At 59.1% G+C, this 23,928-nt stretch overlaps 2 protein-coding genes across 5 annotated transcripts in view; one reads left to right on the top strand and one right to left on the bottom strand.

The window, feature by feature from the left end:
* Nucleotides 1-15,575, top strand: part of Myo1e (myosin IE) — a 129,838-nt gene extending 114,263 nt beyond the window's left edge. For 2 of the 3 annotated variants that reach the window (XM_013518867.1, XM_013518869.1), the window contains 6 exons: nucleotides 529-675; nucleotides 1,672-1,829; nucleotides 3,273-3,365; nucleotides 4,447-4,639; nucleotides 12,102-12,271; nucleotides 15,403-15,575. In XM_013518867.1, the coding sequence (XP_013374321.1) occupies nucleotides 529-675; nucleotides 1,672-1,829; nucleotides 3,273-3,365; nucleotides 4,447-4,639; nucleotides 12,102-12,271; nucleotides 15,403-15,479 (838 nt within the window). In that variant the 3' untranslated portion in view covers nucleotides 15,480-15,575. Of the gene's footprint in view, nucleotides 1-528; nucleotides 676-1,671; nucleotides 1,830-3,272; nucleotides 3,366-4,446; nucleotides 4,640-7,715; nucleotides 7,880-12,101; nucleotides 12,272-15,402 lie in introns of those variants that run through there. The other variant, XM_013518868.1, reaches the window with a different exon arrangement.
* A 7,193-nt stretch (nucleotides 15,576-22,768) lies between these two features.
* The window catches only part of Ccnb2 (cyclin B2), a 28,583-nt gene continuing 27,423 nt past the window's right edge, over nucleotides 22,769-23,928 (bottom strand). Inside the window, exons 8-9 of one of the 2 annotated variants that reach the window (XM_005393834.2) lie at nucleotides 23,747-23,857; nucleotides 22,769-23,035 (exon numbers count right to left, since the gene is read on the bottom strand). In XM_005393834.2, coding sequence (XP_005393891.1) covers nucleotides 22,925-23,035; nucleotides 23,747-23,857 — 222 coding nt within the window. In that variant the 3' untranslated portion in view covers nucleotides 22,769-22,924. The remainder of the gene's footprint in view (nucleotides 23,036-23,746; nucleotides 23,858-23,928) is intronic. The other variant, XM_013518870.1, reaches the window with a different exon arrangement.

The following is a 23,928-nucleotide window of genomic DNA, read 5'->3' on the forward strand; positions in this document are numbered from 1 at the left end:
GTCCCGCGGTGTGGGAGCCACGGGCAGAAACGCGCCGTGCCGGGGGCTCGGCCCTCCGCACGCCAGCTCAGCCTGCCCACGCCGATTCACCCCGATAGCTCCGCCGGCCCGGAGCGAGCACGGAGGGGCCGCTTCCGCCGCGTCGGCCCTAACGTTCTGGTGTGTGATCCCGAGCGCACAGAAGTTGAATTTAAAAATGGATTTGAAAAAGAAATGCAAAAAAAAAAAAAAAAAAGAATGCAGGCTAACATTCTTGGTTTTAAAAATCATGTGGAAGAAGCCTTCTGTGTCCCGGGTGAGCTGTAGACTCCCTGCGTAAACATCTCGCCACCTTCACCGTGTCGCCAGCGCTGGGTGCTGCGTTCTCCAGGTCGCGGGAGGCGGAGAGCGCGTGCGCGCGCGGAGCAGGGCTGAGCGGCTGCAGTACCGGCGGGCGGGGAGGGCGCTCGCCGCACACCGCCTCGTGGTGATGATGTCGGTGACGGAATTTTTAATGCTCGGCTCTCACTCTCTCCCATCTCTTCCCAGCACCATGCAGGATGACATTTTCATCCTCCATGAGCAAGAATACGACAGTTTGCTTGAATCCGTCTTCAAAACGGAATTCCTCAGCCTCCTGGCAAAGCGTTACGAAGAAAAAACTCAGAAGCAACTACCTCTAAAATTCAGCAACACGTAAGTTGGGGTCTGGGGTCCAGACTTCCGACCCCACCGCGGGGGCAGGCGGGAGCCGGGTGTCTCACCTCCGACTGTAGACAGAGGGCGCCCGAGCGCCGCGGGGCAGGCACGTGTGTGTGGTGTGTGTGTGTGTGTGTGGGTGTGTGTCACCAGCAGAGGGGTGCTGTGTTCAGCACAGCCAGCAGCAGGCGAAGCGACTGGGCGGGAGCGCAGGTTCCCCGGGGACAGGCACAGCGCTGGGGCCGTGTTCGGCGGGCAGCGCCCGGCCGTGGCTCACTGGCTCCCTCTGGCCGAGGCTCTAAAGCGCCAGGTGCCGGCGTCCTGCTGAGCCGGGAGCCTCGCGCTTGTGAGCGAGTTACTGAGCTCTTCCTCTCCAGCGCCCCATCTGTGCAGTGGCGATGGCCCCCGCCTTGTCCCCCTCACGGGAACGCGGCCCCGGGACGCCGGGGCGTGCGGTGAGGGACGTGGCTGGGCGGCCGCTGGAAACCCTTGCTGTCTTTGTTACAGTAAGAGACGGTGTCAGTTAGAAACCGGGGTGCGGATCGCGTGACCCCGACGTGGGGCGCTGTGGAGGAGCCCGGCGGGGCGGGCGAGCCTCCCTGGGCTGGGCTGGGTTGTTCGTGTCAGGCCCTCCCCTCCCGGGTGGGCCAGGCGGAGGAGGGCTTCTCGCAGTGACCGGTCCCACGCTGAGGACTCTCCCCCTGCCTGTCTGGCATCGCGGTCCTCCGACACGGACCGGGTAGAACGCAGCAGTCTCCCGAGACCGGCTGCCTCAGTGGGTCCCCTGCCTGCCCGCCGTTCTCGAGGTGCTGGGCGCTGCTTGTCTCTGCTTCCGGCGCCCCCGGTGCGCACCTGGTGGCAGAACCGCACCAGCTAGCGCTGTCCCCGCCGGCCGCCCGTTCAGCCAGCCTCGGGCCGTGTGGCAGCTCTCCCAGCCGCAGGCAGGGCCCCGGCCCCGTCCGGTGTGCTGATTGCGTCCCACCTTGGGTGCAGGCTTGAACTGAAGCTGAAGAAGGAGAACTGGGGTCCCTGGAGCGCGGGGGGCTCCCGGCAGGTGCAGTTCCACCAAGGCTTCGGCGACCAGGCCATCCTCAAGCCCAGCAACAAAGTGCTGCAGGTCAGCATCGGCCCCGGGCTGCCCAAGAACTCGCGTAAGTACCGCTCCCGCCCCTGAGGCCCGGCCAGGGGGGTCCCTGTGCCCCCGCCTGCTGCACCCTGAAGCAGCAGCAGAGGAGCCGGCTGAACCCTTCTGAGTGACTCAGTTCTTTTATGTGTACACCTGGCGTACAGTGTCACTGGTGTATTTTTAAAGTTTTGGCTGCAAATTTTCCAGCCCTTCCCAGTGAGGTCTTGCCAGTACTGCAAACGTAACCCTCTCTGCCAGCTTGGAAGAAAGCAGTAAACACTGCAGGTCTCACCCTATTGCATGATCAAGATCGCCTCAGACACACTTGTGTGTGGCCGCAAACCTTGGCTAAGCCCTCACTGGCCTTTTTATTTATTTATTTTGGTACCGGGAATCGAACTCAGGACCTTGTGCTTGCCAAGCAGGAACTTGTGCCACTGAGCTACATCCCCAGCAGCCTCGTAGCCTCTCACTGGCCTTTGATTCTTTTTCTAGCAATAATTTTTGTTGTTTATTTTGTTTTGTTTCCCGGTACCGGGAATTGAACTCACGACCTTGTGCTTGCCAAGCAGGCGCTGTACCGCTGAGCTAAATCCCCAGCCCCCAAATAATTTTTTTTTTGAGACAGGCTAGCCTTGAACTTGGAGCAGTTCTCCCGCCTCAGCCTCCTGAGTGCTGGGATTATGGGCGTGCGCCACCACACCCAGCAGCTATTGATGGTTATGAACTAAAGTGCTCAGCGGGCAATCAGCCTGTGTGCTGTGTATTCACGTAACAGGCTTCCTAAGCGCCAGCCCCTGTGTGGCCAGGGAAGTGTCCGCCGCAGGCCCAGGCTGTAGCAGTCCTCCAGCCAGGGCCGAGTGCTGTCCTGCCCTTGCACATGTGGCTCCTTGGAAAGCTGTGCTTGTGTATCACTTGCTACTTGCAGGAAAGCACACCTTGGTGGGAGTCGGGGAAGGGACACGTTACATAAAAGGATGAAGGGCAGTTAGAAGAACAAAGCAGAGGCAGGGAAGAAGGAGCAGCAGGAAGCCTTGCTGCCCGCAAGCCTGGAGTGGCCCCGGGAACTGAGCTGGGCAGACTCCTGACGCAGCCTCTCACCCGCCCGCCACCCTCCTACCTCGCAGGGCAGGGCGGTGCCGCGGCCCCGGGACACATCCTGTGGCCCTCTTGGGCCTCCCGCATGTCCTGGGTGCCATCGCAGTCTGCACTTCTGGTGCTCAGCTTTTCTCTTTGCAAGACTTCGTTGTGCACCCGACTCCGACCGGCCTCCTCCTGCCCGCGGCCTGTCCCGCGGAGACCTTGCTCCTGGGTTTCCCTTCACGCCTCTAATCCCAGCCTCTGATGCAGCACTCAGGAGGCCAAGGCAGGAAGATTGCTGCAAGTGCAAGGCCAGCTACAAAGTGCGTTCGGGGAGCCTGAACTCAGCAGTGAACTGACGGTGCTTTATCTCGCTTCTCTATTTCAGGGCCCACCCGAAGGAACACTACCCAGAGCAGAGGTTATTCTCGCGGGACTCAAAATGCCAACTACCCAACAAGAGCCGCACCTCCTCCCCCAGGTGAGGCAAACACGCACCGTGGGATGGGAGCGCCGAACCTGGACACACAACTTGTAAAATGTCTGTGAAGAAACCCATCAGCAGTGGGGCATGGCACACACCTCTAATCCCAGCACTCGGCGGCTGAGGCAGGAGGATTGCTGTGAGTTCAAGGCCAGCCTGAACTGCACAGCAAAACCCATCTCAAAAAGAAAAAAAAAAGAAACCAGAAACCCATCAGCAAAGAGACGCACACATCCTAACCAGCCACAGGCCGCCCTACCAGTGCAGTGGGCTTGCCCTGACCCCGGAATTCCAGGAGAGGAAGTTAGTGGGCCTGAACTGAGCGGAGGAGGCCGCCTGGCCCTCACTGCCCGGCCTGTTGCTGCCTGAGGGAAGGAGTCCTGGGGGAGGGGGAGGGGTGCGGCCCCCGGGACCAGGAGGCCGCCGCCACGGCCACAGGAGCTTGCAGGTGTCCTGCCACCACGCCAGCCCCAGCCAGGTACCACTGCGGTGTCCGCAGTTTGTCAACAGCTTAGTGAACCAGGAGGAAAAGACTGCTTCTTAGGATCTAGAACTGTTCCCAAAAATAAGATCTGGGGGAATTAGTGCTACAACAGCTCTTTTTGTGTATGTGTGGTACTGGGGATTGAACCCAGGGCCTTTGCACTAAGTTCTGTCCCCGGGCCTTTTAAAGGATTTTTTGGGCCGGGGATATAGCTCAGTGGCACAGGCACCTGCCTGGCAAGCACAAGGGCCTGAGTTCGGTTCCTGGTACAAAAAAAAAATTTTTTTTGAGATGGGGGCTCACCAAGTTTTCCAGGCTGGGCCTCAACTTGCAGTCCTCCTGCCTCAGCCTTCCCAAATACTGGGGTTGCAGGTATGTGTCACTGTACCCAGCTGGCAGATGTGTTCTCAGCTGTGGCCCAGGAGGGAGGGAGAGAAATGGGCATCCAGCTGTTTAAACAGCTGCCCACCGCCCTCTGGAGCCTAGCCGTGCCGCCACGCTCGTCCACAGCAGACCTCGGGAGAGCGGGCTCGAGAGAGCCGGCGGGGCGGCCGGGCGCGGCCTCTGAACCTGCGTTTCCTTCCCTCTTCCCAGGGCACCAGCAGAACGGGGTCATCAAGGGCCAGTTCGTGCCGCCGCCCGGAGACTCGCGGCCGCACGAGAGAGGCCTGTACTCCTCCATGGCGCGGCCCCCGTTGCCGCGGCAGCAGTCCACGGGCCCCGACCGGGCGTCGCAGGCGCCGGAGAGCCTGGACTTCCTGAAGGTGCCGGACCAGGGCGCCGCAGGGTAAGCGTCCGCTGGGCGCCGGGACCGCACCCGGGCTGGGCCGCGGCTGCACAGCTGAGTGGCAGCACACGCCGCACCGTTTCCGGAGGGGCAGCGTCAGGGAGGGCCCTTCCCGCGGGGCCTCCCCTGCGCCTGGCCGGCTGGGGACCGTGGCGTCCTGGAGTCTGTCCTGCGCTTGCACAGAGGCCCTGCAGGTGCTGGAGAGTGAGCGCCTCGTGGCTTCCCAGGGAGAACTTTTCTGGCTTTCCAGAAGGAGGTTGGGAGAGAAACCCCCGATGTGTAGCCTGGGCAGGTGAGGGCCCCGAGATCTCTGTGCCAGTGTGGAAAGGGGCCTCCCGCGCCCTGGAGCCCCAGGGATAGGAGGGCGGTGAGTGCACGGTGCAAGGGGAGCGGGGCCGGCAGGTCCGCACTGGTCCTAGGAAAAGAACATCTTGGCTGCCTGGCACGATGGCGCACGCCTGTAATCCCAGCACTCAGGAGACTGAGGCAGGAGGATCTCCTCAAGTTCAAGGCCAGCCTGGGCTGCATAGCAAGGCTGTGTCTCAAGGAAAAAAAGAAAGTTCCCTGCTGCTCACGGACCTACCTCCCTGAGCCGGAAGGCGCACACTCCTGTTCAGGAAGTCACCAGCAGGAGTGTCCTGGGTGACGCTGTCACGTGGCAGATGGGGCCACCTGACCGGGCACAGGCCCCTACCTTGGCCCTCTCATCCATCCAGAGTGCTCCTGCCCCCGCCCTGTCGGAGCTTCACTCAGGCCACGCCATCGAGCCTGCAGGGCTGTTGAGAGGAATAGGAGACAGGAAATACTCAGGGGCGCCCGGCTTGCAGGGGACGGCTGCCTGCGGCTCAGTGACCGTGGTGCTGGAGGGTGGGGGGACCTGAGCCGTGTCCTCGTGGTGGGCTCCGAGTGACGTGCAGGGCATGCCCCCCCCCCCGCCCCGCGCAGTTCCTGGGCGTGCAGTGGTGCCCGTCCGCCGCCACTCCCAGCTCGTCTCCCCCACCCGTTTGTCGTTCCGAGTCTGTAGAGCCGTGAGAAGTTTCCAGGTCGGAACGCACCTTAGTTTCATCTTGCAGCGCCCTTTCCTGGCTTCCCGTCTCCCCGCTCCACCGCCTCCTTGTGAGGAGCTGACCGCCGGGCGCAGTGACCTCGGCCGGCCCGGTGAGCTTAGGCTAAGCCGTGGATCTCAGCTCCAGTGTGCACTAGGGCCACCCCGAGCGATCCCGGCCCCCTTCCAGTCCCTGCTGCGGTTGGCCTGGGTGTGCCCACAAATTCACCCTTTCCCCGCTGCCTTGGTCTCTGCGGGCCCAGGGCCACCCCTTGGAAGCCCACTGCTTCCAACTGGAAAGGCAGTCATGGCTTCCGTGGAAAGGTACTGTCGGGTGGTGACGGGGTTTTTCGGTCTGTAACCCGCTGTTCCGCTAGGCGTGCAGGGGCTCCCAGGCCCGCTTTGGTATCCCAGAGTGGGCAGGGGATGCGGAGAGACGCACAGAAGGCACCCGTCTCCTAGCTCTGTCTGCACGCTTCCTGCTTGCCTTGGCTTTGGCAGGCAGACCCCTCTTAGCTGCCTGCTTTGCCAGTCACAGACTTGCCCGGGAGCCAGCTGGGAGCACCTGTCGGCAAAGTAGGCAAGTTAGGATCATCGTGTCTCCAGCGAGGCTGCTCCCTTCCAGCCCTCAGACTGTGGTTCCCGAAGGCTGTTGCACTCGAAACCTTCCGGCCTCAGGCTGGGTCCTGTCGTGCTGTCTTCGACGCTGGAGGAAAGGACCCCATACCAAACGGGCAGCGGGATCGTGATTTCCCCAAAGCCTGTTTCGTAGGAAACTCAGTCACAGGACATCAAGTCCGACGGCGGTGAGAGTCCTGCCCTCTTCCTCCTGACGCACTCGAGCCTGCTGTGCAGACGCGCTGTAAGAACTGGGGGCTTGGTCCAAGGGCTGAGCTTTCTCTTAGTGTTTATTTTCAAAGGCACAGGTGAAAACAAAGAGAGTCTAACATGGCCAAGGCCCTGGGTCCCGGCCTCTCAGGAGATGCGGGACTACCTCAGGACACCAGCTGCTCCTCTTTGCCAAGAAAGCACGAATTGCACTTATTCTGTAGGAAGTTGGTGGCGCACACAGGGAATTTTGATAACTCGAATTTGTACCTTTCTCTAAGCTTGAGGATTCTTCTTTACGTCAGCGTTCCAGAGTTCACCTCAAGTTTACGAACGTACAGAAATCAGATTTCCGATCCTTCTTCTGGGTCCCATGCCCTGGCCTTGTCTTTCCTTTCTCCCACCCATTAATGGACTTTGTTCTTACAGATGTATTCAGCTTAAGAAATCATTGCTTTGGGATCAGTAATATGGATAAAATCAAACGGTGTAATTAGCACTTGGAGTTAAGGCAGGAAAGTCTTCGTCGGTTTATTTTAGGTTCAGTCCGTCGTTTTTGGAGACAGCGCAAAGCCTTCGCCGCTTTCTGCCCCAGCTCGATTCTTCACCCGGGGTCGCCGTGTTTGTGCACGTGGTGGCCACTGCCCTAGTCATCGCTGCCCTTTTTCAGAAAAATACTGGGGGGTGCAGAGAGAACCGTTATGGTGCAGTCCTTTAGCATAGCTTCAGCAAAGTCTGATCCAGCAGAAAGATCTTCCAGATCCTCAAGGAAACAGAGCTGGGGAACAAAAGCCGCCCGCTCGGCTGCTTTGCGCCGACTCCCCAGGAGCGCGTGGTCCGAGAGGCTGAGCTTTGCAGCCCGCCGCCTGTGCGCGGAAGGCCTGTCATCCGCCCGCGGTCATTCCTGGAAGCGTTAAAACCCAGACTGGAAATGTCTGTGGCCTTCTTGACCTGTGGCCTGTTTCATGAAAGGGCAACTTCAGGAAATTTCAAGGTACTCTGCAGATAGATCCAGCGACAAATTGGGGAAACAAAAAAAATACGTGGCAAGTGCTCAGGCTCCTGGCCGCAGCACAGAGGGTGGGGGGCGGAAAATGAAATGCTGCCGTCTGTCTCCAGCCGAGACTCCCCTAATGGACTCGTATTTTCAAGGGGCTTAAAATTTCCAGCAAGTGTCCAATGGCAATATTTCTCAACCCACAGCATAGCGGAGCAGAAGCCGTAACCTGGCCCAGGCAGACAGGGAGCTGCGGAATTCCTGGCATCTGTCCCCGCATTTCCAGTAATGTTTATAGATTCAGCCTCTTGGAACCGAGCGTATTTTTAAGAGCCAATGAAATAAAATGCCATTATGTTCCTTCTTGGAATTTCAAGACATAAATTTCACATCTGCAGAACAAAGAGGTGATATTTGAGAGCTTCGGCCCAGCTCTCCCAGCACCAATGAGGCTCCCCTGCCCAGGAGGCGTGGGGGCCACCGGAAGGTCACGGAGGCTGGCGCGGGGGGCGGACAGAGGTGCGAGCGCCGTGTGCGCGGCGCGGAGTGCGCGAGCTGGCTGCGTCTGGGTTGTTCTTCTGGTCCCTTCAGATATTTCCTGAGCTTCTGTGTGATACCCGACACTTGCCGCTGGATCTTCCTCGTGTCCTTGGGGATAGCAGAGTACAAGAATCAGAGGATTTAAAAACCCACTCCTCGAGGGTTTTCTGAAACACCGAACGCCCACTCTAAACCATAACGCAACTCGAGTTGTTCGGTTTGAGGTGCGGGGGTTGAACCCAGCGTCCCATGCTCGTCACATGCTGTCCCTTGCTGTCCCACTGAGCGACTTCCCTGGCCGGAAAATTCTTCGGCCTTTGTCTCATTACCGTTAGTTTGTCTCATTACCGTTAGCCATCTGCACTGGCCTTGCAGAGAAATGTTAATCTTGTACCAGGCTTGGAGGATGAGTGTTTCCCGGCCCAGGGGCTTCTTTGTCAGCAGCCCGCATCCCAGGCTGCGGCTCGGCGGGAAAAGGCCCTGCACTCCATCCGGGGCCGGCGGGGGTGAGGAAAGAGCTCTGACCCTGAGGTCTACACTGCAGGCCGTGCGGGCTCTAAGGGGACGGTGGGGGGTGCAAAGCCACAGCAGAACAGAGCTGGCCCTCGATGTCCCCGTCACCGGGCACGGGAGCACCGCTGGACACAGGACAGGCCCCATCTCTTCGCTCTGCCAACTACGTGTCTCAGCCCAAGCGCACAGCCCGCGGGAGGTGGGTGAGCCCTGGGCGGAGGCCTGGACCGGCTGTCGCGTGGTGTCACTGGGGTTTTGTTTCCTATGGGCTTTTGGCAACCTGTGCGTTCCGCAGCTGTCCACAAGGCCTCAAGTGCCAGTGGGCATCCTGGCATCTTGGCACAGGGCATCCCTTGGTCCTCCCTATCATAGTGGGGGAAGTGCTTCCTGCCTCGGGCAGCCCCGTGTGTCCTGGGAATTACAGCGGGGCGCAGCGGAGCTCCAGTGCCCTGTTCAGAAAGAAGGGTCCCGCCGCAAGAAGGAGTTGCGCTGGCCCAGCCCGTCCGTGCGCCCGTCAGAGCATGGGTGAGACACCTGCAGAGCGGCAGGCGTGGACAGACGGCCTGGGGTGATGGGACGGACGCTGGGGAAAGCAAGCCGCATTGTACACGTCACGTGTAACGAAACACGGGAGCTGCTCAGAGATGTGCCGTTCTGGAATTCTGTCCGAACGTGTGTATAGATACATACACACACGTGTAGATATTTCCAGATGTCAGCAGGAAGAATAACTTTGTGATGAGTTTGAAATTCTTGCTGCAGCCCCCATTATCCCAATGAAATAACTGTTTTCGTAATATAATTTTCAATCCTTTAGGATTTATTAGAGGGGACTGGGGATTTAGCTCAGCGGCACAGCACCTGCCTGGCAAGCACGAGGTCATGAGTTCGAGTCCCGGTACCGGAAAACAAACAAACAAAAAAAAGATTTATTAGAAAAACATTGCAAAATACTAGAGGTACCAGAATTACCCCAAATAGTGCAAGGCCCTGAGTTCAATTCCTGGTACCCAGAACAGAATTACCCCAAATGCTGCATAGCTTGCTGGTACATAGTAGACGTGGGCAAAGCGTTTTTAGACCAGAATTTCTGCAGGCATCCTGGCGACCCAGACGTCAAGGACCTGAAGTGGAACTTTTGCTGGTTTCCGTGGTAACGTTCCCTTGCCATAGCCCGGCATGGTGGTGTACACCTATAACCAGGCACTCCGGGAGGCTGAGATGGGTTTGCAAGCTCAAGCTTGGGCTAGTTTGTGAGACCCTGTCTCGAAATAAAAAGGGCCAGAGAGGGAAGAGACGCTGTTACCATGACCATGGGGAGGCGGGGCACGGGTGGTTACAGTTACAAAGTGTTTCCTTTATATCAGCGATAGCAGACATTTTCAGGAGCAGAAATAGAAGTAATTAGCAGTTAGATGCACTGTATTTATTTGCTTTTTACATAATTATTTAATTTAAGTTTACATAATTGAATTTTTACTAATGGCCATGCTGAATAACTGACAAAATCCCGGGGAGTTCTCACAGCGGCGCTCTCGAGCTGGCCCCGGGCAGTTCCGGGTCGCCGGCGTGAGGTCTTCCTGCTGGGGAGGAGTCCGCGATCCTGTCGCGGGCTGGTCGGGCCCCTCTGCGGGGCCGGAGACCCGGTTAGAGTCTGGCAGGTCTTGAGGATTACTTGTCACTAATGACGCACGATCGCCACCTAGTGACCCACAGATCGTCTGGGTCGCGAGCTGCCGGCATGGGCGTCCTGGAGCCCTGCGGCCCCTTGGCGAGGGCTTCCTGTGTGCCTTGGTCACATGGCCGCCGGCTCCGCGCGAGCTCTCTGCGGGGCCCTGTGGGGTCGTAGAGGGGGTCGGGCGGTGCCTGAACTGTCTCCTGCTGCACAGATGAAAACGCGGGTCCCCGAAGCGCACGAGGGGCCGGGTGTGTGTGGCCCAAGGTGGCGTCCTTTCTGTTCCCGGGCTTGTGCCAGGTGTGGGCACAGAGGCGGCCCCCTCATCCCAGGCTGGCAGCCTGGCGGGGTCTCCGAAGGACCGCGGCCGTGAGAGGGCGCAGCGGGGTGGGTTTGAGGCTGGGCGGGCGCGGGCACTGCTGGTGGCGGTGCGGACAGGCTGGGGCGGGCAGTGTGCCGGGGCTGGGGGAGCCCAGGGGCCACCCACTGCAGCGCTCCACCCTGCTTCACTGCGTGAGGAGGAGGCAGGGATGACCTCGCGGGGTGGGAAGCCGCAGCGCCTCAGGTTCCCGGGGAAGCCAGCTCTCCAGTCCCCCGTTCTCCAGCCAGCAGCCCGTCCAGGTGTCCCTGATCCTCCCGCCTCTGCCCGCCTGTCCGACCAAGCACCGAAGGAGGGGCGGGCCTGGAACAAGCAAACCAGCTGCTGCCGAGGCGTGCCTGGGAACCCAGGCTCCCCGAGCTCTCCCTTTTTCACCTTGGTTGGCCGGTGGCCACGTGTCCTGAAGAAATCACGGCTGACCGTTGAGAGCAAAGGCTGCAGTGTGGTGTGCAGGAGCCCCCGCGTCCGCCGGTTTCGCTCTGACCTGGGCCCTGGGGTCCTCGGCAGCTGCCGGCACAGGAGTGGGCTGCACAGCCTAACAAGGCCCCTCCCGTCCTACTTACTTTCCTCAAGGCAGCTTTATTGAGATAAAATTTACAGCCAGGCATGCTGGCACACACCTGTAATGCTAGCACTCGGGAGGCTGAGGCAGGAGGATCGCAGCAAGTTCAAGGCCAGCCAGAACCGTATGTTGAGTCCCTGTCACTAATAAATCAGTCAGCCAACCACAGAATCACCCCATGTAAAATGTACAGTGCAACAGTTGGAAATACAGAGTTGTGTAGCCATCAGCATAATCTAATTTTAGAGTGCTGTTCATCACCGGGAAGGAAACCCCGTTAGTGTCTCTCTTCCCTGCTCTCCCGGCCCAGGCTCATACTAACTAGTCCACTTTCTACCCGTTTGCCCACAGTTGACCTGTGACGGGCAGTTCACATAAACAGGGAGAAATTGAACGAAAGTATGATTCTAAGCCCTTCGGTCTTTGTGTATTATAAGTGGTATTTTCTCGGTCTCACCTTTGAACTTTCCATTGCTGGTGCACACAGATAAGCGCACTTTTTATAGGGAGAAATATTTTTACTCGTGCCTATGAAAGCTTACAAAGTTCTGGGTCCCGGCGTCTCTACACTGGTCAGACGCAACCGGTCAGGCTGCCCGCCACACCCACCCTCCACTTCGCCGTCTTCCTCTTGGAGTCCTGGCGTGGTACTGAAAGCCGCGGAAACCGCGTTTCTCGCGGACCCCGCATCCGCGGGCGGCGGGACTGCGGCTGTCCCGGGTGGTCCTGGCCCTGCGCTGTGGTCTCGGGTGGGCGGCGCGGGCGGGGTGGGGGCCCCAGTCTCCCCAGAGCCGCGTCTGCCGGGGCCCTCGGCAGGGGCCGCACCCCAACACTGGGACGCAGGTCCTCGAGGGCGCATGCCGACGGAGCCCGCCTTCCCGGGGTGCCCGGCCCCGCGTCTCAGCGGCCCCCTCTGCCCGCAGTGCCCGCAGACAGACGACCAGCCGGCCGCCCCCCGCGGGGGGCAGGCCCAAGCCGCAGCCCAAGCCCAAGCCCCAGGTGCCGCAGTGCAAGGCCCTGTACGCCTACGACGCCCAGGACACGGACGAGCTCAGCTTCAACGCCAACGATGTCATCGAGATCGTCAAGGAGGGTGAGTGCAGCGCGGGCAGGGCCGGGGCGGCAAGGGGCCGGGGAGCGTGTGCTGAACACACGGAGAGCCCGGGTCGGACGTCAGGAAGCACGCGCGGAGGGCACTCGCCGTGAAGGATGGCCATCCTTTGTCACAGAGCAAAAGCAGGGAGGCTAGAAAAAGCAGGTCATTGTAAGCTGGGCGCGGCGGTGCACACCTATAATCCTAGTGTTTGGGAGGCTGAGGCAGGAGGATCCTTGTGAGTTTGAGGCCAGCCGAGGCGACTTAGTGAGCTCGAGGCCAATCTGAACTACAAACTGAGACCCCGTATCCAAAAAAAAAAAAAAAAGTTATTCTAAGACGACAACCTGACCTGGACCACAGCGCACAACTCCCGGATCTCCTCCGTGGAGACAAGAGGAAGGACAAATTAGTACCCTTCAACGGCTCAGGATGGAAGTAAACGCACACAGGGCAGGGTTAACCCTAGCCTTGCTTAGAAAAACTGAGGAAGATCTAACAAGGCATTGGTTAAACTGCTGCACGCATTCAGCGAATTTTGATGCCAACATTTTATGTTAGTGTAAAAGTACAGTGCATTTACTGACTTGAAAAAGGGTTCGTGAGATAAAAGGAAACACGCTGGGTGCAGGGGCCCCTCAGGAGTCTGACGCAGGAGCATCAGCAGTTCGAGGCCAGCCTGGGCAACTTCGCAAGACCCTATGTCAAAAAATAAAAGGGCTGGAGATGTAACTCAGTGGTAGAAGACCCCAGTACCACAAAACAGAAAAGGGAAAAAGGTTATGAGACTGCAGACTCACAGATCACTGTGCATGTGTATTTTTGGTGTGCCTGTCTAGCTAGGTTGAAAAGTAAAAGTAACGCAGTGTTGGATTCATAAGTAAATATTACTTTAATTTTTTATGTTTAAATTTTCCTACAAGTCACATTCATTGGTTATAATTTAAATGACTATTCGGATGGAAAGCAGTCGTAGAAGTTACCAAAACATGGACTCAGTTATTACGTAACTTAGTGTGGATCGGCCCAGCCAGACATCTAGATAAACGGGGCAGACCAGAACCCAGAACCAAGCCATGCAGAGGTAGGCATGGAATATATGATAACTGTGGCTTTTTGTGTGGTTGCTTTATTTTGTTTCTTGAGGCAGGGTCTTGCTATGTAGCCCAGGCTGGCCTCGAACTTGCTATAGTCCTGCCTCAGCCTCCCAAGTGCTGGGATTATAGGCGTGCGCCACTAAGCCCGGCCACTATGGCATTTTAAATCAGAGGAGAAAGGATAAATAACTACGTTCCATTCTGAAAATAGTTATACACTATTCTACTTCATACACAAAATAAATATCAGATGAATTAGTGGTCTAAAAACAATTAAATCATACAAGTCTTAGAAGAAAACCTAGAATGTAAATTTTTGGATAGGAAAAGCCTTCGTGCAAGACATAAAACACAAAAACTAAGCAGGACGTGACATCATAAAAAGGCGCAGTTGCCAGCTTCTGTATGTTTAAAAAGTACCATGAACAAAGTAAAAATGATAGAGGGCGGGCCAGAAAATAACATCTTACAAACAGCTCCTCCCTGTAATTGGTCCTTCCGGGCCCGAAGTGCACAGAGGCCTCCAAGCCAGGACAGAAGAGCCTCGGAACCATGATTTGAGGCTTGCAGATCATGAAAGGCAAAGCAAAACCCCTCGCTCTGACCCCGGTGAAGGCAGGCCGAGGGGGGTCACATCCCCCAGTGTCAGCCACAGAACGGGCACTTGCGGGGGTGGACAGAGAGCAGGCGGGCGGCGCCGGGTGCAAGGCTCCTCTTGTGGCCCAGGGCAAGCTCCTTTGTGCAAGCTCTGAAGGAGGGTTCCGCGCTTGGCGGGGGGAACGGCGCGAGCCTGCATCAGTCAGGCTTTGCCAACACAGAGAAACGCCTAGCTGCAGTAAGTGTAGACTGTCGTATCTGTTGTAATCAAGGAAACAGTTCCCACTCCAGAGAACATTTTGCAGTAATGATCAGAATTCCTAACTCGTCATATCAAGTAATTACTGTGGCTTTGCTCTTCACCCCTATATCAGGATAAACTCCAAACACATATTTAAATGTATCAGGTAAAGGATGTAAGCCCTTGAAGCATGAGAGGTTTCTCTCTGAATTACATCAGTGTGGGAAAGGGTTTCCACATCTAGAGAAAACCAAGTGGCTATAAAACAGTAGATCTGTGGGTTCAGCTACTTCGGTATTAAAACATAAACAGTTATAGAAATGGGAGCAGTGTTACAACTTATATGACAAACTCACCGATCTATAAGGAACTCCCAAACCAGAAAAAGGCAAAGAACAGGCAAATCACGTGAACTACAGTTGCAGAAGAGAATACGGAAGCTCTTTACCTACTGCTACAGCGGTCTTCCGTGTACATTAGGGGTTTGAAAAACGCAAAGATGCACTGTGCTGACATCTGTGTACAAAAGTGGGCGTTTTATAAATACGTACCGTTTTTACTGCTTTTGAAATTATACATATACATAATTTATAGTTTTTTTTTTTAATGACAGGGCCAGGGATTCGGCTCTGTGATGCAGAACACTTATCTCACATACACAAAGCACGCCTGGGTTCTGTCCCTGGCTCCACTTAAAACACTCACTATATCAAGAATAGAAGATCCATGTTCTGAGAGGCAGGAACATGTCTTACAGAACTGCTTGCCCGTGGACACAGAGATATTAAAGTTGGGAACAAGTGTCCTCAGTCAGGCAGTAGCCACGTAAACGTGAGTGCAGTGCACTTCACTAGTGAGATAGTTAAGTTTTAGAAATGAGAGGTGCTAGATGCAGAACAGCCCGCTGCAGAACGCCGCGTTTCACGGGGCCTTGCACTACACAGAAAAACACGCTCCGACACAAACGCTGCTGAGCAGACGGAAGGCGGGAGGGGCAGGGTTGCTGCGGAGAGCAGAGCAGATTTTGAGCTCGGTCAGTCACAAGGGGCGCCCTCAGGTGAGGCCCAGGCGGACATTAGCTCGGGGCGGCGGGTTCGTTCTGGGGCGTCCGGGCGAGGCAGCGCTGCGGGTACGCGGAACGGAGGGCGGGGCCGGGCGGGCCGCCCCTGGCATCCCTCTCCCTCTCTCCCCTGCAGATCCTTCTGGCTGGTGGACGGGCCGGCTCCGAGGCAAGCAGGGCCTGTTCCCCAACAACTACGTGGCCAAGATCTGAGGTGCCCAGGCGTTGGCACGGACGGGAGAGGGGGCACCGGGGCGCTCCCCTCGGACCCGCGGTGGCAGCCGGCTCTCCGAGGCCCGGAGCCGAGCGGTACCTTCCGCGTGGAGGATCCTGGAAAGCGGCCTGGGACAGGGGCGCCACGCCATAAGAGACCCTGAAAGGCAGCCTGCTCGGCGGGCCAGGAGGGCACCACCACCACCCACCAAGATTTATTTATTGTATTTAAACCTGGTGAGGGGCAGGCGGGCCGCCCGGACGTGCCGGCCTCTATCCCGACAGCCCCGCCCCAGCCCGCCCTCCGGCCCGGGAAGCCCGCGGGCCCTGACAAGTGCCTTGACACGGAGAGCACGTTCCGCCCTCCTCCCTGACACATCCTTCCCTGCGACCTCCCTTCGGGAAGGTGCCCAGCTGGTACGGGGCGCTGGCTGCCTGGGCAGGGCCGGGCAGGGCACCGGGCGGCTGGCCTTGCTTTCTCCGGCCTGCCGGGGGAATGTGGCTGGCCCGTGTGGGCGTCCCGTTAATGCTGTACTTACTCCAGGAAGGGTCTTTCTTTCTCGAGCTGTACATTTATGAAAACACAGATCATGTGCTGTAGATATAAAATCTCGAGATGGCAGAAACGTGTATGCCTGTGCTAAGTAGCACTCCACCGTACTCGATGGGAAGGCGGGCTCCGCCGCGGAACGTGTTCCAGGGACTGACGGCCGTGCCCTGCTCCCTCAACTGCAGAAACGGCCGCGGCTTCCTGGCCCGGTCCCTGCCGCCCTGCCAGCCCTCCGGGCCCTCCGCCGCCTCCGTCACTAGAGAGCAGCCGGCCGCCTCCGCTGCCCGCCGTCCTCAGGGTTACAGCCGCGAGCCCCACCCGCGCGGCGCGGTCCCTGTGTGACTAGCTCTCTGCAGCCGGCACCAGAGGCCCAGCCGAGGAGGAGGAGCGGCTTCTCCGGCTCAGAGGTCCCGAGCGAGGGCTGGTTGGCTTTGGGGCGTCGGGGCAGGGATGGGTGGCAGAGTAAAGCCGCCGACCGTGGTCCCCGTCAAGGGCAAGTCCCCAGGGAACACGTCCCGCCCGAGGCCGCCTCCCTCGGTCCTGCCGCAGGCTGCGGGCCAGGCCGTCACACAGGGGCCTTCAGGGGCGTTCGAGGTGCAGGCCAGCCTTGCACCCCTGCCCTGGAGGCTTGTCTCCGTCTCACGCTGCAGGGCCTACTGTCCCTCCCTGCGCCCCGAAGTGTCCTCCCAGACTCAGCAGCTCAGCTGTGAGTCCCAGTAAAAAATCACGTTACACGCGTCAACACACACGGGCAGAGGGCGAACTCGCCCATCCCAGAAAGGAAAGCTCAGACCAAGGCGGGACCGGAGCCGGCGGGCAGACGGACAGTAAGCGCCACAGCTGCAGGCCTGGCACAGCGCGCCACGGCGGAGCGGCGCGGACAGCCCTCCCTGGGGCCTCGCTGCCGCCCCTGGCCCCGCAGGCTGGCGTCGCTCACTGCCTGCCGCTGCCCTGGGCGAGCACTCTGCCCCTGCACCCCTTCCTTCCCGGGCGCTCCGGGTAGCTTCACAGCCGCCCTGTCGGCTGCCTGGGCTGCCCTCCCTCCTGGGAAATCGCTGGGAGGCTCCAGGGCCAGGCAGCCAGCGTCGCCTCACCGCCCTCCGCCGCTGTGCAGCTCGAGCAGGACCCACGTGAGCGTGGCCGCGGCGGCCCCCGAAGGCCTTGCTGGGTGCACGCAGGCAGGCGGGACCGGGACGGAGCCCCAGGCGGCCCTCGGCGAAGTGCCCCGTGCGCTGTCCTCGGGTGTTAGCGCTGCACCGCTGGGCCTGGGACGGGTGGTTCTCGCCGGTTCCTGGGGTGCACAAGGCATCCTCCCCCTGTCCAGGTGCGAAGCACACAGCTGCTTCCTGCGGGCACTGATCTCCTTAGCGATCGCCCCGTCCTTGGCGGTATCCTTGTGACGGCCCAGGGGCACTGCGCTTTCGGCCAAGCGGCACCTTCTCCAAAGGCGTCACTGCTCCTCACTGTGTGAGGAAGAAGGGCACGTGTCACCGGCCCTGGCGGCCCCACGGCACATGTCTGCATGCAGAGGCAGCTTAAGAGTGAACCCAGCACCTCTCCTGAGCCCGCCGCTGCCTGTGTGCGCTGCTGCCTTGGGACCAAGCGGCCGGTCGCCTTGAACCCCGGCTTCCCCCAGTCTCGCGCGTGCGGGGTAACTAATGTCAAGCCCTCTGCCAAGGAACGAGGGCGGACTCTTGGCAGTGCCAGCAGCGCGCTTACCTCCATCTGCAACCTCACACGCACGCTGCCTTCCGCCCGCACTGCCGTCAGCCCTGGCAGAGTGCGCGGCCAGCTCCCCGGCCGGCTGAGGGCTGCTCTGCGCCCCCTCCACGCTTGCCTCCCTCGGACCCTCCGCGAGGCCTCTGTGCCACGCCGTCAGGCAGTCAGCAACGACCCCACCTGTCGGTGCCGACCTTCTGTGTCTGCTGCCTTTCTGTTGCTATCGCAGATAACCTAAGTCAGCTTTAAGAGAAAAGCTCGCCTTGGCTCACGGCGTCCCAGAGTTGCGGCAGGGCAGACGGCACGGCCGGGACGCACAGCACAGGAGGGCTCTCGCCTCACAGCGGCCCAAGGCGTGCGGATCGGAGGGCCTGGGGTCCCAGGCGCCCTTCAAGGGCAACCCAGGGGACCTCCCGCCCTCCGCCAGCCCCACCACTCCCAGGAGCACCCTGGGCTGAGGACCGAGCTTCCAAGCCTGGGCCTTCGAGTGACATTCAAGACCCAAACTGCAGTTCAGGGTGCTGGTGCCCACCCGCAGTCACAGGTACTCCGGACCCAAGTTCAAAGCCAGCCCTGGCAGCTGAGAACAGAAAAGCGGGCAGGGGTGCGGGGACTGCCGTTGGGGGGTGAGCGCCTCGGTCGGTGTGCACGGTCCTGAGTTCCACCCTCGCTCCGCCAGGAAACGAACGAAGATTCGAGCTATGGCAGCCCGCTACCTCCGCAGACGCCCTTGTCCAGAAACAGGTCCTTAGGAGCTGCCGGAGCGGAGCACAGCCGGGCACGGGAGAGCTGCGACGCGGCGGAGGCAGCAGGAGCCAGGCCCGGGGCTCGTCCCGCGCCCAGCAGGCGCCGCCTGACAGCGCAGCCTGGGTCGGTGGCCGCGATCCCAGCACGACCCACTGCAAGGAGCGCTCAGGAGAGGTGCTGGCTTCACTCTTACGCTGACTGCACGCACAGACGTGCCGTGGGGCCGCCAGGGCCGGTGACGCGTGCCCTTCTTCCTCACTACCGTGTCCTCCGAGCAACGCCTCCCCTCGGGTCCGCAAGCGCCCGGCTGTTCCCGTCTGCCCGGGGCCGCCGCCCTGCCCGCTCCCCGGCTGCTCGGACCGGGCGGCCCGGGGGTCGCTTAGCAGGAGCGCGGCGATCCGAGGTACCCACACCCCGGGGCTGGCCGCCCTGGAACCCGCGGGGTGGCCGTGTGCACGAGCCCAGCACACAGCGGCGTCGGCACAACGTGAAGACGCGGCAGGTCTCGGAGCGAGGGAGCGAAGACCGAGGTTGCTCCCCCGACCCAGCGCGGGCCGGCGGGCCTGAGCTTCCAGGCGAGACCAGCCGGCTCACCGCCCTGGCCTCGGCACCCTTTCTGTTCCTCCGTGTACTGCGCGCCCCGAAGACTCGGACGTTTATTGGTCCCATCGGTATTTAGCATATGAGACACGGAAACTGAAAAAAATGTTCAAGACAGACACACTCTCCGCACGGCCTCGGGAGGCTCCGCCACACCGCGGGCGGAGGACGGGCGGAGAGGCAAGGGCATCTCAATACTGCCATCGCGACAGCCTGGATATCGGGGCCTCTTGAAAGGGTCCCAAGGGCCTCCCAGAGCCCCAGGCCGAACTCTGAGGACCACCCACGAGGGTCGGTGCCGGTGACTTCGGGGCTGGGCCCTCCCCCACAGAGCCTTGGGAAGCAAGGCTGAGACACCCAGAGCAAGAGAGAGGCGCTTCCATCTGTTCTGCATCGAATGGCTCCCCACCCGGGAGCCCCAGCCACTCACATCCTGGCCCACCGCCACGTCCAAGAGCAGCCTCGGAGAGCCAGGAGGGTGCCACAGAAACGGGGAAGACTTAAGTCCCAGGCCAGCCGGGGCTACACAGCTGGAGGCCAGCCTGAACTACACAGTGAGACCCTATCGCAAAACAAAACACCCAAAACAATCAAACTACATACCATGTCCACGCGGCCCCTGCTGCCCAGAAGGTAGGCCAGGGGTCTCAACTGCAGCAGGGCTGAGCCTGTGCGCACTGGGCTGCTGCCGCCCGTACCCGGAGGGCCAGAGCCCCCTCCACCCTCTCCTCAGTCACGGCTGCTCCCACGCAGAGATGCTCACGTGAACAAGACAACATGCAGCTGGGCGTGGTGGTGCACGCATGTAATCCTGGCACTCAGGAGGCTGAGGCAGGAGGATCGCTGCGAGTTCGAGACCAGCATGGCCTGAACTGCAGAGAGACCCTGCTCAAAAAGAAAAAAAGACAACATAAATGTGCATCTTTAGGACTTACAAACCCCACTGGCTGCCACAGGCCCAGCCTATACATAACCCAAACTCTGCCTTTGAGAACATCCCAGACTCCTCCGCAGACCTTCCTCAAGCGGAGCTAGTCAGACCAAGTCTATCTCTAGTTGCTACTAGAGACATTAGTGGTGGGACTAGAATCTGGTTTCCAGGGCAACCAGCAGAGTCAACACAGCGCAACACTCCTTTTGTGGTCAGGAGTGGGCACTACTCAAAATGTTGCCCTCTGTACTCCCTGCCTTTGCCATTGCTGAGACAAAATTCCCAACACCTGCCGCTTGAAGGAGGCTCACGGTTTCCAGGTTCCAGTCCATGGGTCGCTGGCTCCCAGCCAGAGTCACACTGGCAGTGGAAGACTGCTCAACTCATGGCATCGGAGAAGCTGAGAGCAGAAGAGCCTGCGAAGACGGGGCCAGAGGCCAGCTGCTGTCCACAAGGGCACCCCCATGACCACCCAGACGCACCCCGAAGTGTGCACCACTAACGCAGGCATCCCTCAAGCCGGTCACGCGGACAGTCAGAATCAGCCACTGTGCCCTTCTCTAAGGCTTCGCCGCTTTCCCAAGGCCTGGACAAGCACAGTTCATTTTGGGTTTCGTAGCTGGCTTTATTGCCGTCACCTAATTTCCACGTGTTGGCCTCCTACTGAACCGCCCCTTCCCGTTCTGAGCATCCTTCCAACCGGACCGTTGTCTGTGGGTCAGGACAGCTCACGGCTCTGCCCAGGCTCGCATGGCTTTGGTGTGTGTGGGTCCCATGGGGACTTGACCCCAGGCCCATGCTTTCAATCACTGTCCTAACTAAACAGACATGCAGGAATTTGATAGTCTGGTATGTCAGCCTTTGAACTTCCAACATCTGTAACCCCCGCAAAAAAAAAAAAAAACCTTAAAAAAAACAAAAGAAGTACAAATGGGACTCAGTAGCTACAAATTCGTAAAGTCCTTGGGTGGGGAGGAGCTATGTCTAATGTATCTTTGAACCCCATACTCCATCTCTGTCCAAAACCATCACACTTTTTAAAGTACTAGCAGCTGATGTCCGAGCACCTCCTCTGTACCACAGACTGTGCTAAGCACTGTGCACACTTTATTTAGTACTTTTCACATCCACAAATTGAGGTACAGCAATCACAACTACTAAGTGAATCGAACCCAGCCCAAGCCAGCACCTTCAGGGTTGCGCTTCTACACCACTGCCTAACTTCTCATTTTCCAATTTCAGTGTTTTTATGGTATTGATTTCTACTTTTTCCACTTATTTCACTTTCGCTTAAGGTGCCCGCTGTGGCACAAGGAGTTTTCTTTTTTAATTGGTGACTGAACCCAGCTATGTCCTCAGCAGAGGAAGTGTCTTAAAGGTCTTTTTATAACACCCTGGAAGAACTTCCTGAGTCAGGGAATCTAAGATTGAACTAAGAAAAATCCGCAGTAAGAAAGCCTTACGGTGTCACTGGAATATCCCTCAAGAGGCCACCTCTTCTTGGAAAGAAGTTAAGCGGAGCTTCCCCGAGAAAGGATGTCGCTTTTTGAAGCCAGCAAAGTCCCACGCTGAGGCCACACCCGCCTACTGGCCGCACCGCGATCCAGCTGGGGAACAAGCTCCACGAACTCAGCTCGGCAGTTTACAGATGGTGCCACGGGATTCCAGCACATAAAGGCATCTGGTGCCTCTAAACACTCAAATCTCTCAGTTTGAACACGTCCCAGCTGCGCACCTTGCCGGCTTGGGAAGGGAAGAGAACCAAGCTCACCCTGGCCCCGGGGTCCTCGTCTCACCGGTACCACAGCCTCTGCCAGCAGATGGTAGCACTTCCCGCATTGTCGGCTGGGAATATGCTGAATTAAATGGTCTAATGCAAGCTCAAAACCTGTATACATCGTCCAAAACGTGGCAAGGTGTCCCAAACCTATTTGCCTAACTCCTTTTTTTCAAGACACACCAGCTAGCATCTCACTGAACTCACAGTTCGGGAAGTTGTCATAAGAAACTCACAGTCCATGGTTTCTCTTCGTTTTCACGTTAGGGACTGGACACGGAGGGTGCAGTCTCCTTAAAAACATGAACGCCTTCAGTGCCTTAGAAGCGTGAACAGGACGGCTATAGCTCAGAGCAGAGCACTTGGCTCATCTGTGCAAAGCCTCGAGTTCCGCCCCGGCACTGCAGACAACAAAACAAAGCGAAACAGTGTAAGTGTGGTCAGACGCCCCCACACCCACATTTAACCTACATGTAGCGGAAGCCACTCAGCAGGAAAACGTGTCCCACGTGTCCCCTTTCCCGGGGTGTCACGCCCCCTCTCCTCCCTCTGTCCCACGACTGAGCGGGGGACCCGTCACGAGGGCTGATCGGGTGGCTGTCACCTGCTGGGCCAGCTGTCCCTGGGGGAAGAATCAGTAGAGGGAGAAGTCCCAGGAGGGGGCCGGGGACAGAGCTCAGCAGCACAGCGCCTGCCTGTTAAGCGCAAGGTCCTGGGTTCAGTTCCGGTACCAACAACAAACACTGCCCCCATGTCACGGTCATCGCCCCACTTTAAACATTCAGAGGGAACCAATTCATTCGTATTCACAAGCTGCAGGGATGGTCCGCCCTCCCCGGGCCCAGCTCAGTTAAAGTGGCAGGCGGGCCTGCGCGGAGCCAGCACGGCAGCGCTGTACTCCGAAGAGCTCAAGGGCGGGTTTCCGCTGTTTCTTCGGCGTAGAAGGCACACACTTACACGTGGGGTTCCGTAAGAAAATCACCAGCTTTATTTTTCGTCAATACACTTAGAAACTTAGTCTGGGAAGAGGCTGCGTGAAATAGACCAGAGGACTATTTACAAAACTGAGCGGTCCAAACCAGTAAAAAGACAGAAGGACAGGCAGCGCAGCGGCCGGCGGCTCAGGGCCTCGCCACCAGCGCGGAGGCCAGGTCCCGCACAGCCCTGGAGTTCAGCTGCGGGATGGTGCTGACCTTCAGGAGCCGGCCACTGGCGTACTTGTTCCTGACGGCCTGCGGAGTGGGGGACAGCGTGTCGGGCCGGCCCCACTCGGCTGCTTCCTGCGGGCCCGGCCGCCCTGGCGCCTGACCCCCAGCCAGCACACCCCAATGCCCCCGGCCAGGCGGCGGGCCCAGTGTGCGTGTGCGGAGCGCCGCGAGCTGGCCAGGGAGCCGTGCCCACCCTACGGGGCTCCACCCCAGCACAGGGCGCCCAGACGGGGACGGCCCCGCGCGCAGCACCTCCGCGGGCCTGCTCCAAATCCAGCGGCACCCGGGCCACCCTGCCGGGCTCCAGGCACTGCCCGCCCTGACAGGCCCGCACGGGAGGCTCCAGGGACGCACGGACACGGGGACGCACGGACACAGGAACGCAGGGATGCACGGACACAGACACACAGACACACGGACACAGAGACACGGACACAGGGACGCACAGACATGGAAGCAGGGGCACAGGGACACACACAGGGACACAGGGACGCACAGACACAGGGACGCATGGACACAGACGCACAGACACACGGACACAGACACGGAAGCAGGGACACAAGGATGCACGGACACGGACACACAGACACAGGGACGCACAGACACAGGGACGCATGGACACGGACGCGGGGACGCACAGATGGACACTGGAATGCATGGACACGGACGCGGGGACGCGGGGCGGAGCGTGCCGTGAGCCCGCCGCAGACGCTGCACACCGCCGGCAGTACTCACGATGAACTTGGTCAGGTTCTCGTTGACCTTCACCACGTTCTTGGCCATGTGCTGCATGACTTCCAACACCTCGCCCTCCGAGTAGCCCGTGTAGTACTGCTGCTTCAGGGTCTGCAACGCGGGCGACGGGAAAGGCGTCACTGCGGGGCAGGATGAGCACTGCGTGCACGGCCATCACCCGG

Source organism: Chinchilla lanigera, unplaced genomic scaffold (assembly GCF_000276665.1).
Source record: "Chinchilla lanigera isolate Chin_1 unplaced genomic scaffold, ChiLan1.0 scaffold00049, whole genome shotgun sequence".
Lineage (NCBI taxonomy): Eukaryota > Metazoa > Chordata > Mammalia > Rodentia > Chinchillidae > Chinchilla > Chinchilla lanigera.